The 19,182-nt window shown below is 39.4% G+C and overlaps 1 protein-coding gene across 1 annotated transcript; it reads right to left on the bottom strand.

Annotated features, from left to right (window-relative positions):
• Positions 1-1,972: 1,972 nt before the first annotated feature.
• PIK3R4 (phosphoinositide-3-kinase, regulatory subunit 4) lies at positions 1,973-18,968 on the bottom strand (the record flags this gene model as incomplete). Its single annotated transcript, XM_009080215.1, has 15 exons — positions 1,973-2,594; positions 3,505-3,613; positions 4,039-4,127; positions 5,158-5,258; positions 6,470-6,601; positions 6,884-7,095; positions 9,019-9,183; positions 9,644-9,809; positions 10,204-10,414; positions 11,377-11,576; positions 13,054-13,255; positions 14,033-14,236; positions 15,656-15,801; positions 16,898-17,071; positions 18,747-18,968. Coding segments are annotated over 15 exons (2,504 nt in total), but the record flags the coding sequence as incomplete, so codon positions are not given.
• Between the last annotated feature and the right edge of the window lie 214 nt (positions 18,969-19,182).

The following is a 19,182-nucleotide window of genomic DNA, read 5'->3' as shown; positions in this document are numbered from 1 at the left end:
GAGGAAAAAAAACACAGTATAACTGACACCACACCTTGGCTCTTCACTATGGCCAGCAAATGGATATGGAAAAGAAATTTTTTTTAATAAAAAAATTAAATTAATCTCTACACAAACATTAAGAACTTAACTTCAACAAAACCTAACTGCAGCCCTGCTAACCACTGCTTCCCCGGGTGTAAATAATTTGTGTTAGGAATTCTGTGTATGCAGATAAAAAGATACTTTGAAATGTATCAACAACGTCACTTTGAGAAAGTGAGAATGTGGGCAACCTAATAACAGATAAATGGAGAAACATACCCTTGTTGTTGCTCAAGCTTTAGTGTATCAATGTTATAAACAGTAGAACATCAAAACCTTTGAAAGTGAGTTCAAATTCTGATGAGTCATTTGATGGCAAAGTTGGTTTCTTTGTTTCACTTTCTTGACAGATCTTGATAAGAACTGCTGAAACTGTAACTGTGCTGCTTGGCAACGCTGACTTTTCTCAAGGCTGGGCCAAAGCTCATTTCCCTACCAGTGGTCCCACTCAAGTCTGACAGTTTCTTGTAAGAATGGACATAATTGGCTTTTTTTTTTAACATTACTTATATGGGCAAAACCCACAGTTTATCATTGCTTACCCTGGTTTATAGCCTTCTAATGTTGACTATAAATTATTTTAACATTGAGAGAAACAATTATAATGCAAGTTCTTTTCATACTATACTCACCACTTAAAATAATCCTGTGTTTCATACTACTTAAAATATCTTATAAGCTTCATATGGTGTCAGTGGATTAAAATGCCCAAAAATGAAATTTGATCTGCTTCTTTCATCAAACTGTTTTGTCAGTGGGCAAAACCATTAACCAACCAGTGCAGCCAAAGAGGTGATTCCTCTCATCAGGTGTATGAGGACCTGTTTAGAGCTGCATGACAAATGGATACAGCACTAGACCAAAGCTTAACTAACTACCCTTTTCCTTGCTACTCTGTGATACAGAGGACTGAGAAAACCTACTTTATTCCTGAATTCATACAACATAAAGGGACAGTAACAGCTCCTCTGTACAAGCAAAGAAAAAACTTTGTTTAGCATAGCAAAGAGCAAAAATAATAAGGTCTATAAAGAAATGTCACACTGTTCTTGAGCTCACTTCCTCTTTTGAACATATTAAACTTGGGGCAATGTCTATCTGCTACACTGAATTATGCAAGCAATGCACAAAGGAAAAGCAGGTTGAGTCTCTAGAAGCCATCATCCTCAGTCAAGTTTCTTTTCCCAGGGAATTCTGAGGTTGTTTTTAAACAAGTCATTATTTCACATGTTGTCTCTTCAAAGAACCCAGTTCACAAGAGCATTCCCTGCTTCCAGCAGACTGTCTGCAGAGCAGGAGGCTTCCATTTCTTTTTCCAGCTATGCTCCAGAAATATATGTCAAATTCATGTTGTTTGTCTTCAGTTACCTTCTGAGTCCATTCATGGAGTGGGAGTAAATCACCTGTTTTAAGGGGAAAAGTAGAACCTGGGAATGCAGGTAAGGAATAAATTACCTCATAGTGTAAAGCTTAAGACACAGAGACTGAAAAGGATTTGGAAATCTGAATAATTGGAACAGACAGTGAAAAAGAGGTGAGAGAGTTTACTGCCCCTGTCTGACCTCCAGCACTGCCTCTCACATGAATATTGCATAATGAAAAAACAGTTCCTGCTGCAAGTTTGTGTTTTGTCTATTTCTGATACCTATACTGAAAGACAACAGACATCATCCTGGTGGTGCTGCTTTAGGTTCCCAGGGCAGCAAAGTTTAGGATTAGACTCAGGTTAAAAGCAAGCTGGATGCAAGGCACAAAGGACAGCTGAGGATGTGACACAAGGTTAAGCTGATCTCAAATGACAATTAACAGCCCAATGGCTCTGGCAGCTGAGTCTACAGAATCACTGCAGAGGAACCACAGATGTAAAGAAACCCAAGTACCAAATGGGGAAGCTCAAGTGGACTTTATTACAGTTATTAGAATGTACAGGGACATTAGTGCACTGATTCTCATTTCATTTCTCAGATGCAACACAGGAGCAGTGAGACACTGAAGTACTTGTACCAGCTCTTTGCTTTGTGCACGTTTAGAATGTGTAATGTGGGACATATTTAAATAATTTTCTGATTCTTGAAGAACAATGCAGTTAAATCCAGGCTAAATGATTTCTTCACAGATTGTTTGGTATCTCAAGGAAATGCTATAGATACCAATAAACCTTAATATAAGTGATTAAGAAGTGCTAACAGGGTGGTAGGATACAGGTAACTGATTTTATCATCGCCTTTATAGTCTTTAAAGTCCATTCCATTCCATTAACTGGAAACAGTCCTTGAAAACTTCATTATAACACTATTTCTTTATTACAAATATTTACATACTATATATTAGTACAGCTTTTATTTCCACACTTTTACAATTCCATCTCTTGATGCAGTTACTATAAACCCTTGTGTGGTCTGGAAAGTTGCGATATCTGTGATAATATCATGATGTCCAACTGGGAGAGACTCTGGCCCCTTCCGAGGGGTCTCATCAGTGGGGCCCATCTTTTGCTTGTTCTGAATTTCCTGTATAAAAACAAAGTAATAAATTATTATTTACAGAAAGGTGAGCATTTGCAAAGGGAAATTTTCACACATTATTAGGCTGTCAGTGTAAGAAGACCAAAAAACCTCTTCAAACAATCAAACAAAAAATACCCAAACATAAAACCTCATACCCTTTGACAGTCTTCTTGGGATACTCCTTGTCTTATGTTCATCACACACAACCTAATCTTAATCTGAGCTAGCATTATATCTCTTTGATTAGGGCAATACTTTTTCTCAGATTTATTTCAATTATGCTTAGATTTGATATTCCTACAGGGGGGAAAAAAGCTACAGCAACACACACATCTTGGCTCCCCCAAGGTTTTTATAAAAATTGCTTCAATAGAATGAATATAATAATGTTCAAGTACTTCAGATGAAACACTAAAATATCACAGTGCATAGGCTAGACCCCCACTGGCATTTTTTTTAGTCAGCTTTGAAGCAGCATTCATTCTACTGTACTGAAACAACATTGTGCTATTCAACAAGTGGCAACACTGCCAGTTCCAAAAGTCATTCTGAAGGATGTAATAAAAGCTGCAGTATTCAGATACTCTATTATTTTGGTGCCAATACATTTCACATTCCTACACAAAAGGCATTCCAAAGTCAAAAGGGTTAAAACTCTGAATTCCAATATCCAAAAGAAATATATGACTGTTTTCTGCATGTAAGTAGTATTCTTCAGCCTGATTCTGTCAAAAATGAATGATGTTTTTCTTTGAAATAGCTTCTTCCCCACTGCCTGAAAATGCAATGCTGACACCATCCATAAAAGGTAAGAGTGAGAGAGTTATAATTAAAGTCATCATGTATTTAATGTAATCCATGAGGCCATCCAAAAGGCAAGCAGAATAGGTGTCTATCAAATAAAGCAAAATACCTGAACCACCTCTGTGCCCTCAATTATCTTCCTGTAGTAGGAAACAGATGGGCAATTAGAACTTCCAGCAACAACATATGATCTCTCAGGGTAGGCTAGATCCCAAAACCTAAACAGAAAAAAAATCAGGGTGAGATGTTCAGTTTTATCAGCTTAAAACAGCTGGTTAAAAGTGGTCTTGCTCTTATGATGAGCAGGCAACAAATGCTATATGCTTTCTGCATTTACTGGAAGAGAGCGATGCAGACAAATCTACACCCATATCAAGCTCACACATGAGTTATTGCTTTTTCTTGTCATGCAGCCTGTCAAGAGCTTCACAAAAGGGCACATATTGTGTTTCAGAGAAACACTGAGTTTTGCACTACTTTTGCCAAGAACAATTCCTCAGCTCACTGATGCTTACTAATGAACACATCTTCAGCATTACTGTTTTGCCTTCTCGGCGATTACTTAGGCAATGCTTGGCAAAATTTAGTACACCATCAGCATGGGGGGGAGGGTGACAAACAAGAAAGTTGTTAGGTTTATTACCTTATTTTCATGTCTGAGCCTGCTGTCAGTAATATGGGATTACCAGACGCCGGACTACAGTATATTCCGTGGATGCTGTGAGGAGAAGGCTAGTAGGGAAAAGGGATATATAAAAATAATTTAGCAGCAATAGATGTTGCCATGTATCAGAAAGGGAATGCATTCTTTGCCACATTCATCCACCCAATTTCCAAATCTTTCTGGCAAATGCCAAGTCACCTTAACAGGTCACATTTTAATATACTAATGTAAATTGCTCCCTTACATTTTACAGAGCAATGCAACAGATTTAACTCTATAATGTTTAGCTTTTTGAATCTTGGAAATTACATTCTCAATGATGGCAAATGAGAGAGATTATTTCTAAAAGAACCAGACAGCAAATCACACTGAAAAGCACAAGAATGCTTAAATTTTTAGGCTATGAAGGCATTAAGGGACAGATAAACAACAGAAAACTAGCTTAGATCACAGAGCTCCCTGTGTGCAAAGTGCATGACCAAAATGACCTCAACCTGCAATCTTTGTAGCACGTACAAATTTAAGCTTAAGTAGTTTCCAGATACACATTTACAACATTTATAGAAGCAGCTGTGGTCATTTTTGTGTACATATTTGTGATTTCAGAACAATATCCCTGACTGCTCCTTCCTTAATTAACTCCTTGAAGAAGAGCTATTACTTAACTAGCAGTTAAGTGTAGTAGTGACATTATATTACAGAGAGAATCTGCAGAAGAGAGATGCTTACACAAGTATGCAGAATTCCAGAAATAGCAAATAAAAATAACTACAAGATGCTACACCAGGAATTTTGGCTTTGTCATAATCTCTACAGACTGAACCAGTTCCCTGGTTTTCTAAGAACATGACTGGGTGTAGTGAGTGTTACAAGTACATTCCACAGATAGGGGAAGATTCAAATTACACTGCTGTTTTAAAAAGGGGGTTTAATTCTGATAAACAAAACTATTATGGTGCCAAAATAAATCTCAGGGCAGGTTCTTTGTGCCAAAGTGGCACAGCCTTCAAGGCAGGTAACTGTACTGATACACAGTATGGAGTCTAAGGTTGTTCTAGACAGATACACAACAGAAACTGGAAAAGTAAGAGACCAGACCTGCAGTTCTGAGAGAGGTGGTGCACTGCTGGCCCACAAAGTGAAGCGTCGATCACCAGTTTCCATATCCCACATGGAGACTTCATTGTTGCCTTGAACAGCTACAACAAAGATACAGCCAATGCAAAAAGTTTAAAACAGGTTGGCTCTTGCTACTTGTTCTACTGACATGACATAGAGGATACAACAGAGAGACACTCTCCACTCGCTCCCTGCAGTATTTGTGTTAGTCTTGTATTAGCAGTTTGGCTTACTCCTTGGAAGTAGCCTCACTATAGTTAAAAGTGCTTAATTTAAGAGAGTTTAAATGAAACCTGATTTAATCCCCAACCCTTTTAAAAATGTGTAAGATCCTCATTTTCCTCCCCAGATAACTTCTCATCCTTATTTGAGAAGGACAGATGATTTGCTCAGCATGGCCATCAGGGACTTTGGAGAATACTCCAGTGCAGGTAAGAGCAATCCAAAGTTACAGACTTCACTAACTACAATGCAGTTCCACACCCATGTTTGGTGTGGACACGCAAAGAATTCTGTTCAAGGGACTGTTTACTTGCCTGGCAGCCACGTGGCAGGCAAGGGCTTTTTAATCATATTCCAAAACGATGAACTTGGTCACTTGTTTAGTCTTTAGCAGGGAGGAAACAAACTAAAAATCTTGCTTGATTTGTATGTATTTTCAAGAGATTTCTTTTTTTTTTTTTTTATCCCAGAGTGGTTAATAACTAAAATAAGAAATGAAACCTAAGAAGCAAGTAAAATATGAAACTCCAATTATTCTCCTTTTACAGCAACTTAACATTGTTATTGTAGGATTAGTTTCAGCTACTTGTCCATTTCAGGATGTGTTCCTGACGCAAACACATAGAAGTCTATGACAGTGCTACGTGCAGTGAGGATGAATCAGCTTTGAGCATACCAGATGAGGAATCCTGGGATATTTTTGAAAGCTCTAACCCATGACACAAATGGATTAGGTTCAAGTGGGAATTGGAATGGGACAACCTTCAGTCTCTGCCCTCCAGAAGGTGGTGGCGGAATTCCCATCAACTTACTGTATGCCTTAAGTTTCAGTTTTATAACACTTTGTCCTTAAAAAGTGATGTGGTAGATAGCACACAGGGAGGGCCCCTCATGAGAGCTGCAATGCTCAGAAGATGAGAATTGTAAAGGATGTCTGTCATTTTCACAATGGCTTAATGCTACCTTTTTTCTTTTCACCTGCCTCCAGGGCTTGAAGCTGAAGCTGAAACAAAAGCTGCTTTAATCACAACCTCTGGCAATTGTACAGTTAGTTTACGATATCTTTTACCTGCAATTACCCAGGACTGATAGACAGGATGCATGAGCAGGCGTCTGATTCGGGCCTTGGAAGGATGAGAGTGGCTGGAGATAGGTAACTGAAACCTCATGTCCCAGCATGCCATGGTACCATTGCTTGTTCCTGGTGAGAAAAAGCTCCCCATAGTCAGAGAGATAAATAAGAGTTTTTGCCCATAGCCCTGTGCTCTGTTCCTAGGGAGATGGATTTCAGCCTCAAGTACTTAGCAGGCAGCATACTTCCCACAAACAGATGAGAAGGTATTTCTCTCCTTTTGTTTGAGAAAAGCATATTGTAGTCAAATCAGATCAAGCAGAAGCTTGAGCTATAGTTATTGTAACAGAAAACCAGAAGGAAGGGGGAGGGTAGGGAAAAGAGAGAAGCAAACAAGAAATACAGGCTTACCAATACACAGCCAGCACTGGTGTATGTCCACAGCAAATGAAGTTATGAGGCCCAACTTCAAATCATGCTTCAGTGTCCAAGCATTGCTGCTAGAACGCAAATCCCATCCAACCAGAGATCCATTAACTGTACCATAAGCCAGTACTGACTGGGCCCCGGAATTGAAGTGATGCATATCTACCACACAGCCATCATCCTTCAGATCTAAGGACCTGGGTTAAAAGAATAAACCAATTTACAAACAGGTATGACTCTCTCCAGATTTAAGACTCCTTCCAATAGCTTAAGCTGAGCAGTGTTTTCCTCTTCATGTCAGTTCTCAAGGCATCTGCCAGAAACAACTTTCCAATTTTAGTACAAAATATATTTATGGTCTCCCAAGGCTAGTAAAATGCTGTCAGCAGCACTTTGCAAACATAAGCATAGCTCTGTGCTCTGGGTCTCTCAGCCCTGCACCTGGGTCAGAGCAATCCCAAGCACAAATACAGGCTGGGCAGAGAGAGGATTGTGAGCAGCCTGAGGAGAAAGACTTGGGTGTGTCGGTTGACAGGAAGCTCAAAAAGGCTTGGCAATATGTGCTCGAACCCCAGAAAGCCAACCACATCCTGCGCTGCATCAAAAGAAGCATGACCAGCAGGTCAAGGGAGGGGATTCTCCTTCTCTTGCTCTGCTCTCATGAGACCCCACCTGGAGTATGTGTCCAGCTCTGGGGACCCTAACATAAGACACGGACACGTTGGATCAAGCCCAGAGGAGGGCCACGAAGATGATCAGAGAACCTGAGCGCCTCTCCTATAAAGACAGGCTAAGTGAGATGGGGTTGTTTAGACTGGAGAAGGCTCCAGGGAGATCTTATAGCACCTTCCAGTACCTAAAGAGGGTGTACAAGAGAGCTAGAAAGGGACTTTTTGCAAGGGCTTGTAGTGATAGGACACACAAACAATAGTGTGGCCTGGAGTGGGGCTGGGGGGAGTGCACCAGCACAGCATGATGGCTTTAAACTGACAGGGAGTAGGGTGAGATGTAAGTAAGAAATTCTTTATTGTGAGGATGGTAAGGCACTAGAACAGGTTGTCCAGAGAAGCTGTGGATGCCCCATCCCTGGAAGTGTTCAAGGCCAGCTTGGATGGGGCTCTGAGCTACTTGGTCAAGTGGAAGGTGTCCCTGCCCATGGCAGGGGGGTTGGAACTAGATGGTCTCTAAGGTCCCTTCCAGCCCACACCATTCTGTGATTCTATGATTTATGCCCCAAGTTTATCAGACATTCATCTACCCAGAGTATACAGGCTGGAACACCCCGCTCTATGTTATTCTGCCAGCACTGTCATCAGTCAATTATGGTGTGTGCAAAATGGACACCTTCTTCAGACACAAATGCAGTGTGTGCCAAATGGGAAACTACATACCAGATTTTCTATCTCCACTAGATTTGACTTATTTAATTCCTGAACTTAATCCCCCAAAAGAGAGGACATTTGAGACAGACACCTTATGTTTACTTTGAACAGGAAAGATGTCTTTGAGATGGTTGCTAGATTTGCTGAGGCCTGGACATGTCCTTCATTAGGATGGAAGATTAATCTACTGAACCAGTGCCAAATGCATGAAAACTGCTCATACAGAGAGAGGTAAGAAAGACCTAAACCACCCTCAAAGGCTCCTCCAAATAGTATCCTATTCCCCATATCTTTGACACCTTATCACATTAAAAGTCTGGGAGAAAAATTGCAGGTCTGAGGCCAAACCACATTGTACATCTGTAAATACTTATCTAATGGCCTGTAAAAGAACCCTTAAAATTACTTTGCAAGTATTAACATCATAACAAAGGAGGTAAGAAACTACCAATCCCAGTGCATAAATAAAAGACTTGAGAACTATTCAGGTGGACTGTTTCAAGCTCATAATGAGTTCAGTGTCAAGGAGGCGCCAATAACTTAGAGCTAAGAATGCTCAGCACTGCATAGTTGCATGTCAACCCTTCTTTATGGAGCAGGATAAAATCACGGATTACAACCTTCCAGGGCAGTCTGGGCTCAGCCAGCAGGAAGCCTAGAGCAAATTAAAGGATCTAATTGAGGAATATACAGTCGGCTTGAGCTCTGTGGAGAGATTTAACTGCTCTAAGTACATACCTGCTTTGTATTGGATGAATTTTTGGAGATTTAGGCAGCTTTGAAGCTTCAATACCAAGAAGCTGGATGGCACCGTTATCTGAAGCTATAGCCAAGTAATGTGAGCCCTGGCAGAATGTAAGTGTCTTCACATGTCCTCCAATTCGAGAGTAGGTCAAAATTGATCTAAATGGCAGAGACAGGGAGAGAAAAAAAGGAAATTCTTGGTGACACTTACAAAAAATAATTACTTCTCTCAAACATCTACTTGAAACCAATAGCTCTTGAGAGCACTCTGAAAACAACAATTTTCTAAGTATTCCAAAATGAGAAAGCAACAAAGCCTGTGTTAGCTTTAAACAACAACACCAGAATATATTTATTTATGTATAGAAATTAAATCAAAAAGCCTGTAATTACTATGACTGCAAAGCATTCCCTTTGCACTTGATAGTGATTTTTTTCTTTTATTAACTACTTGAAATAGCAATCTAATATTTTATAGCTGCATGCCAAGAGGAATGCAAGTATATTTCCTTACTGCTATCTCCAGCACACCCACAAGTGAGTCATATTTTGCTCCCTGCTCTACTTTATTTTGCACTGTAAAACAGCAGCCCCCAAATCCCATGAATTTCAAAGATACCTGGTTGTAGTGGTTTTTCCTTCCATTTTTTGACTGTTCCAGACTTTTACTGTGCCATCATTGGAGCAAGTGGCAAAAATGGAGTGCTCATCAGAGACCCGAATGCGATTCACTGCAGACTTGTGTTCATGAAGGTGAGCGACCAACAATCCCTTGGGACGCCATCCTACAGGGAATAACAAAACCATGAAGTCTGGTGTTGGTTTCATAACTAACTGGGAACATGAAAGTCTCCCTAGAGTCATCCACTAACGGCGATATCAGGATACAGTCATTACAGCTGCAAAGCACAGATGGCACTGAAAACACAGACCTAAGGTATTTTAAATATGAAAGGTAGAAGCACTTGTTTAATTCTAAATTAGACAATAGGCCATCCATGTATTTTGCCAAATAGGTCTTCTGCATAGTAGGCATGTTTCCTAAACTAATGATTTCCTCTTTTCCTCATCGTTTGTATTTCTTCCATGAGATGATGATACTTTGACTCAAATTATATATGTAAGTAAAATATACATATATAATTTTTTGTATAACAGCCTCAGTGGCCTGTGATTTACCTGGAGGTGGGGGCTTGCTCTCCCACTCAGCATTCTCCATCATTTGTTTGGCAAGTCTCTCTGCATTACACTGCTCTCGCTTCTGCTGAATCAGCTGCTGAAGTTCGGTTTTGCACGTGGTGATGCGTAGCTGGTGTGCAGATGGGGACGCTGTACTGCTCAGTACCTGCATGGTGGGTTTCCTGGGTTGAACAACTGTTCCATCAGATGCCTGTAAGAGATCCGCACTTTAAAAATATGTGCCTTACATTCTACACACAGATAAATCCTGCTCTTAAGATTTCTGGGACATATACTGAAGAAAAATGGAAAAATCTTTTTTTATTGAATCAATTAGCAATGAATTAACATTGAAAAATTTCATGCTTGTGTGAAAACAATTACAAATAGTGAAAATCGTTATTTATAGAAAATCTTAACCATTCACTTATTCTACCCTGTTTGCCTAGTCTGTTCTGTATTCTATTTGAAGAAACTGATGTGTTGTGCACATCTCTTCATGTGATTATTACAGAAGCAGTTGTTGCTCTTGAACTGACAGAATTACAGGTTAGCTCTCAAATGATCATTCATTTATATTGGGCTTTACAAAAAAAAGTGTGAAGTGTTTCCCATTCAGTTCAGAGTGGACACTCATTTAAAGCTAGCAAAAGTTAATCTCCAGCTAGTAACCAAATAGAAAACAGAGTTCAGTGTCAAGAGATGCCTCCACAGCCTGCAGGACTCCCAAACCATCCTTCTGTAGCCAGTACAAAGTATTGCAGGTAGAGGATGTCTAAATGCAGCTATGATGTGATACACTAGTTCCAAGCTAAATCACGACATCTCTTTGTCACAGTATGCATCAGGGCATGCAATTTGAGGAAAAGCCTCCCCTACCAGAACAGCTAACCTAATATTTGTCCAATCCAGAAAGTCCCAATTCTTTGTGCAGAGCATCTATTAGTTAGCTCAAGGGACTAAACTCACTTTCAGCCTCTCTCAGTTCCTATTTTAAAAATAAGAACTTGAAAACTAGTGACTCCGCTGGATAAGATGCTAAACAATAGCATGACCAGTACCAAATAATCCCCAAACACAACAAGGACATCACATCCCTGTAGTCCCAACTTGACTTTAAAACAATTGAATAATTTCAGTTTAAGATGAGAACACAATCTTTTTCAGGTATACCTGCGGGGAGGATGACAAAGTGGCACAAATGCCAGCCGAGGACTCTGAACGAAGTGGCTTCCCAGCCTGGATGGCTTCAGGATCAGTAGTTTGTCCATGTCCTTTGGATATTGGCTGGGAGATGTTTGGTGGTTCCAGGGACCCAAACATGCTTTTCCATTCTTCATTTACATTTGAATCTTGCTTTACATGTTTTCTAGCTATAAGCAGTTTGGAGGGAGGGAGGAGGTGAAAGAAGAAGGAAAAAAAGACCCCTCTCAACATTACCATGACAACATTCACTCAGGCTGGTCATTACTTTCAGACTACATGCAAGTCCAATGATTCCATGTCAGACTGATCTTTATATACAGAGAAAACCCTACTGCTAAGTTGTTCGTAATCCTATAGTTGACTCATGCAATGTAAGTCATTCCACTATAGGGAAACTTTATCTAAGAGGCTGCAGTATTAGACTCCATATGATAATTTATTTTTATAGAATTATAGAGGGGTTTGGGTTGGAAGGAAGCCTCAAAAGTCATCTAGTTCAACCATCCTGCAATGGTTAGGGACAATCAGGGAAAAATCTGTTAACAACACAGTATGCAAATCATTGTCAGTGTCATATGTAATTTTCCATCACAATAGCAACATCACCTGTGGATTCAAGAACGCTATCAATAAATAGGAAATCTACTTATTTTCAGCATTCGTTTAGAGTCACTTAAAATTGTAAAATATAAAAGCCAAATGAAAACACAAGACAAATTAAATTTAGACAAAGTCAGTAAAAAGTTAAAGGTGTGACGGCTTTGAAGGCGACAGTTTTGGGTGAAACAAATCACTTCAGATTTCATATACACTAACTTATATCCCATCAACTCCTGAATCAAGAATGCAAAAAAATGAAAAATGCTATACCTCTGTACTTTTCTTTAAAATGATATGCAAAACATTTGCAGACAAACATCCTAATTCTGGAAAGGAGACTGCAATAGCTATAGGGTTTAAACACAGAACCTATCAGTAATGCAACATTGGAAGGACTTACAAGCTTGAGAGCACAAAGAGGAAGCTCAGACTGTCTGGAAAAGAAGCATTTTGAGGATGCCAAGAATACTTAGCAGCAAGTGGATTTCAAAGCTGAGCAGGGAAATGTAAGAGTTTTTCTGAGTTGAAAGAGGAGTAGGCAAAAAAGTAAAATGGAAGCAGGTAAGAAGCTAAAGAACTCTAAATCTAAAAAGCATGTACTTGATGGGTGAGCAATAGTTGGCAAGTCCTCAGTGCCAGCCTGAGGAGATTTCAGTCTTCTCCAGGTTACCTCAAGAAAACATTCAGGATTTTCAGTTAAAGAGCTCAGCACTTTTTGAGAGCAGTGAAAGCAGAAATGTAGCCTTCAACGTGTACATTGTTACCATAAGTCACTAGAGGCCTGTTTGTCACAACCAGCTGAACAACTGGCACATACTATTACTGCCAATGCGGTCAAAATAAATTAAAATATTCTCAGGGGACAAAAAATAAATCCCCATATTTCAATGATCCAGAGAACATTCCACCACTTCACATTTCAAACAGTAGCAGTAACTTTCTTATTGCAAACTCAGTGAGGATGGTGATAGTCACGTAGACTGAATTACTGATGACACCCTGAAAGGCAGGCTATACTTTATACAGACCACAAAATATACCAACCACGTTTGTCATCAGGCTCCTGCTTCGTTTTAACAAGATCCACTTGTCTCCCAGTTATTCCCAGAGCTGATAAGTCAATCACTCCTTTCTGACTGCTGTCATGCAGGTGGCTCTGATCCACTATATTTGCTTTAGCTTTATTTGATTTTAACATAAAGTCTTTCAGTGCTAACAGTTTGTCTTCTTCCTCCTCAGTCATCCCCTACAGAATAAAAGAAAAGGTAATATTATTTACTTTTGAGCAAGAACATGATTCAAGGCATGAGGATTTATAAAGCAGTAAAATTAATGACTGGCTCAGAAGTGGTAGGAGAGAGCACATCCCCAGAATTTAAAGCATCAGTTCATTGCTCATACAAGACATTAGGTAAGTTGCTGTAGTGTAAGAACACCTTTCATCCTCAGGAACTGTGAAAAGGCAGAATAGCATTTAATGTCGGATCACTACCTGCTGCAATCTACTTAACTGCCACCCAGGCCATGCTTACAGCACAGAAGCCATAGAGAAAAAAACCCCCCCACACACAGCTGCAGTCCTTTCTCTTCCCAGTTCTCACTACATTGTGTGGGTGATTCTTTATGCTCCTCTCTTCACACATAAGTCTCAAGACTTTCCAGCTTCATTTGCTTTCGATGCTGCAACTTTATCTTTGGCAAATGCATACTCCTCTATCCAACACAGCACATGTTCTCTAATGCTGCCACATCACAGATATGTCAGAAATTTGAGACACACAAACATTTTTTAAAGATGCAGATTGTATTTGCTCTATATCTGGCAGATCTTTCAAAAATCCTAACTCCTGAACTCCTTGTCCCACAAGCATATACCAAAATCAACGAAGTTAATGGTTTGCAGGGTCAGAAACTCAGTCTGGGAGTCCCTCACAGCAGCAACTACAAGGTCAAGGCCTGTGGAGGTCTACAGAGCCCAAGCATCTCAAGCCTGACTTTCAAAGTACAAATAAAAACCAATTACTTGTGAAAGAAGCTTCTTCAACAGCTGTGCAATGGCAGGATCCTCTGGGGGTGGGCAGTCAGGGAGAGCTCCACTTCTCTTCTTTTGTCGCATGTGAAGGTGTCGGAAGAGGCTTGTGATATCCTTTGATCTTAAGACATAATCAAATATGGAACGGCTGACAGGCTCTTTAAGTACACTTAGCAAGACTATTTCTTTATCTATCTGCAATTCAAAAAGAGAGAACAGTCAACATGGTGATATAAACACAAGGAAATCTAATAGCAAGTGCTGTCATCTCATGCCTACAAGTTTGCCACCTTTTTTCTCCTATTCTGAACATCAGTAACTGGACAACTGCAAACATTAGTATATAAAACAATCTCTTCCTCTGAATGCCTGTTCTAAAAACCAGCTTGCAGTCTAGACCTGGAGAGATGCCTTCAAGCTTACAACAAGATAAAATAATATAGGACTTCAAAATTATTGCACATCATTGTACCAATAATCTAGATTCAACTTGTCTCCTTTCTTGAAAATAAGATCTGTGTTGGCCATATCATAATTTCTCCATTCTCCTACCCTTATTCCTATAATGTGCTTCTGATAGCTTACTGTCTGCATGAAAAGCAACTTAAAAATGAGTCCAGAGTGAGGACTTTATTACAACTCAACTTAATGTTACCCCCTACTTCCTTACTATATACTTAATGTTGCATAGCAATGTTACCCCCTACTTCCTTACTATATTTAATGTTGCATAGAAAAGAAAAGATTTACATACTAAAATGAAACAGGAAGTGAACAAGACATAAATTTATCAATCAATGCCTAAAACACAGCACAAGGTGTCTAAGGAGATGTAAACATGGAAAAATGTTATTTTATTGCAGTTACCACCTGCATGGTTTACAAGAAAATGTTAAATACATGATGCATTTCTCAGTGTAAGTACTGCAACTGTTTCTTAACTATTTAAACACCTGAGAGATGCAGTCTACACATATAACTACACAGTTATATGCAAAGATGCCTATATGAACATAGTACCAGCAGCAGGCAGGTCATTCCTAGACCTGTCCATCTATGAAATGCCTTAATTCATTCATGCTGAGCACTCTGCCCTTACCCTTGGCAAAGCACAGAAACAAGGGAGTGGTGCTGCTGAAGTCACAGGCATAATAACCACTACCTAACAGTCTGTTCATGTTTTCAGAGGGTCAGGCCCACAGCCGAATGTATTACCAGGGCAGGGCTGGAATACTCACCCTCGTAGATGAAGAACATAAACCCACTTATTTCACAGACAACTTTTCATGCCTTTTAGACTCCTATAAACTGGAACAGGACTGCAAGAGTTTGATTGAAGAATGCAGAGAAAGGTTTGAACCAAAGACTGTTGATTTTAGGCTTTGTAAAATGTTTTGCATTTTGCAACAAATTCGAGCCAGTATTTCAAACATGGAAAGCATGGCTATTCTGTCAATCTGCCAGCAGAGATCAAAACCTTGTATCACCCCTAATCTTAATTTAAAAAAAAAAAAAAGTAATCTAATATTCTTATAGGCAGGACCATGGTCAAGACAGACTTAAGAATCATGGCTAATCAAGATATAGTCACATTAACATTAGTTCAAGTATTACCTGTATTATTGGTTGTGTGATAAAAGGATGGAGGTATGGCATTAGCTTGCAGTAGACATCAGCAATGTTCAAATACTGTGCTACCACAGTGATAAACCCAACTGCACCATAACGTATCCAAAGATTAGGATGACATAGGAAAGGTGCTGAAAGAAAAATAGGCTGTTAAAATATATCATTCCTATAGAAGAGAGAGCCTTCTGTATATGGCAGCCTGTGATGTAATTTCCTTCCCTAGAATTACCCTTAAACTAAGCCTTCCCTCCTGCAGAGCACCAAGGCTAAAACACTCATACTGAGGAAATTATTTCATGGACTTCACTGTGCTCATGCTGCTCAGCTTCCTTGTTGTTGCCAAAATGCATATTTTCCCTATTTGTTCATTTCAGTCCCTAATTGTTAACTACAGATTTGCAATGGAGACTAATCCAAAAACAAATCTCCACCTTATTCTAGACAATTATGGAGATTACTAATAGCAGTGATTTTTTTAAAAGTAAATACTTTATTCCTACCTTCTTCTCCTCTCTTCTTTGAAGAGTCAATACTTATAGTCTAAGATTACCAGTCCCTCTCAATTATGTGGTTTTTAACAATTGTAATCAAGGGACTGTATCTAGTCATGAGATACATTCACAGATCATCTGCTCCAAATTCTGAGGGCATTTGAAAAACCATAACATTAAGAAGAAGCAGCCTACATCTCAAAAGATCAGTTGGTATTTTCTTTTCCATAAATAGCTGGTAAATCTTGGACACATCTAAATTAAACTGATAAACCTGATGAGGAAGGAAAGACTGCATTCGAGGCTGTACTGAGTTAATGGGTTTTTATGGTGCTAGAAATAGGATGAGAAAGGATCGTGATTGTCTGAATTCCCTCATCCTCAAAGGATGATGGGTACAAGTTTGCAAGTTATGTGCCTGATGGACTACCAGAAGCAACCAGGATTTTTTCTTTGTAGCAGGTTGGAATGTAGAACAAGGAAAGATCTTAAAACAGAATGTTTTTAAAAAATCAGAAGATGCTTCCAACTTGTTCCACCAAAATTATTATTTCAGAATTCTGAGCAATAACATGGTCCAACTAGCATTAGTTTCTTAACACAATTTTGTGCAGGTTCTAAACCAGTACTATAGGTTTGTATTCTGGCCAGCTAAGCTGATGGTTAAGCTTTACGCAGAACTAAGATTTCTTTTCTAAACTAGGAAAACAAGGTATTCTCCAGTATTCCAACTTACCAATATCACAAGCAAACTCATAAATATGAGGCTTTTGCAAGAGCCCCAACTGGCACATACAAGTAAGTGCATTGAGGGCTTTATATATGACAAACTCTTCAGCATCACTGAGACCTTGCTGAAGCAGAGGTTTGAGTATTGATGAGCTTTGCCAGCCAACGTAAGCAGCAACACCTGAAACATAAAAAGGACACATAAAAATCTAAACCAGATTGATAAGCACCAGAAAATTCAGTGTCTTCCCATCATAATCAGGCTTAAACATAAAATAACTTTATCACTTCTAATTTAATAAGGGAACAGTCAATATACTCGTTCATGCATTAATGCCGGACTTTGCAACAGGTTGCTAAAAAGAAGAGAGGAAGATGGGAGAAATAGCACAAATAAGACAAATCCCCTCAGAGCCACTGCTACAGAAGAGCATCCGCCCACAGCCACAGGTAGCAGTGCCTGCACATACTTAAATATGAGTCAGAGAGCTCAGTTTTAAAGATGTGCAAAAGCTTTAAGTACCACAAAAATAAAATTTAGAACTTTATCTGAATTCTTCTGTGAGGTTTTGAAGAGCTACTGGGCAAGGAGCTAAAAATATAGCTTACATGTCTTGGCTTTTACACTGAATTGCCTCACATCTCACTCTATGTCTTGCAAGCCAGGACACACTGATCTGTGCTTTGGCTACTCCTTTACTCCTTCTAAACAATTTCTGACATGTTATCAGCATTGCCTCTCAGCAGGTTTGCCAGCACAGCATTTTGTGGCCTCCAGTCATAATGCAATGTGTGCCTACCATAATGGCACTGCTGGGAGTTTGATCATGACTGTTTTTCTTGCCATGCACCTGAAGTACCATTTCTGCCCTCAGGTACTGCAGCGGGTAAGTCTTCTTGACCCACACACCCTGAGCACTGATATTCAGCAAGTCATATGGAATAATTTCCAACATACATGGAGCATTAGATATACTTAACAGCTGAGGTAATTACTGGTAAGAATTTTTGAAAATTGTTAAGTTTTCTGAAGTGACAGGAACCTTTAAGTGAGGTTTTAAGGCACTAAAACATTTCCAGTTATAACTTTAGCCTATACCAATGTATGAAGTTACAGAGGATGAACTGAGTTTAAAGAGACCAAGCACAAATGTGAAGGGATACACCTACTAGACAGCTTGCAGGAATCTTACTGCCTAGTTGCCATAATTTAGATTTTTTTAAGATGGCAGCTTTAGCAAAGACCCCAAAAAGAAAAGCATTTCAAGTTTATTTTTCTGTTACTCTAACCTAGACTTAAATGCCTCAGTCTCATTTGCATTAAATATTTGGACTAAAAGAAATACACATTTGTATTTACCTTGTTTCATCCTTGCTCCCTAAAGAAACGCACCTAATAATTCAGCAAAGTCTTTTAGAATCATAGAATCATCAAGGTTGGAGGAGACCTCTAAGATCATCAAGTCCAACCACTAACCTGCCACTCTGCTGTAAGCCTAAACCATACCTTCCAGTGCCAGATCCAGACACCTCAAACACTTCCAGGGCTGGTGACTCCACCACCTCCCTGGGCAACCTATTCCAATGCCTGACCATCCTAACAGTGAAAACATTTTTCCTAATATCTAATCTGAATCTCCCGGTCTCATCTTATGACCATTCTCTCTAGTCCTCTCCCTTCAGGCATGACAGAAGAGACCATCCCCCACCTCTGCACAACCCCCCTTTTTCCTATAAATTCAATAAATATTTATAAGGACTTTTATATGACTTATTTTTTGCATATAGTGAAAACTGTTAATTTATTTACATTATTTTCTCTCTACTACTCTGTTTGGCTGAAACCAAATGCTTACCAACAATGCTGTCAAAGAAAGCTCCTCGAAGATGCCAGTCATTCTTATCATTTAAGAAAGTGATCATATGAGATAGAAGAACATCATTGGCTTTCTGACGTCCAAAAAAGACACACAGACGTGTTATTCCATTTTCCATCAGTGTTTGTTTCACAATATTCTCTGGGTCACTTAGCAAAGTCACAACTTTCTGTTGGACCATTTCATGCAAGGCTTGCAACTCTGCAAGGGACAACAGGATGAACATTTGGGTTGGCAAGAAACAGCATATGCACGTGTAGTACCTGCTGCTAAAGGAGTTACAGTGATAGGTCATCCTGAAGAACACCCGACTCAGCAAGATAGACAATGCCACAGAACCTTAACAATTCTAACAAGGGCTTACCAAAGACTTCAGGCTAAGCATGAAGCCAAAGAGGAGAGAAATGTGGGACAT

Source organism: Acanthisitta chloris, unplaced genomic scaffold (genome assembly GCF_000695815.1).
Source record: "Acanthisitta chloris isolate BGI_N310 unplaced genomic scaffold, ASM69581v1 scaffold14178, whole genome shotgun sequence".
NCBI classification, from domain to species: domain Eukaryota; kingdom Metazoa; phylum Chordata; class Aves; order Passeriformes; family Acanthisittidae; genus Acanthisitta; species Acanthisitta chloris.
The sequence above is the reverse complement of the archived record's forward strand: the minus strand, read 5'-3'. Positions and strand labels throughout refer to the sequence as shown.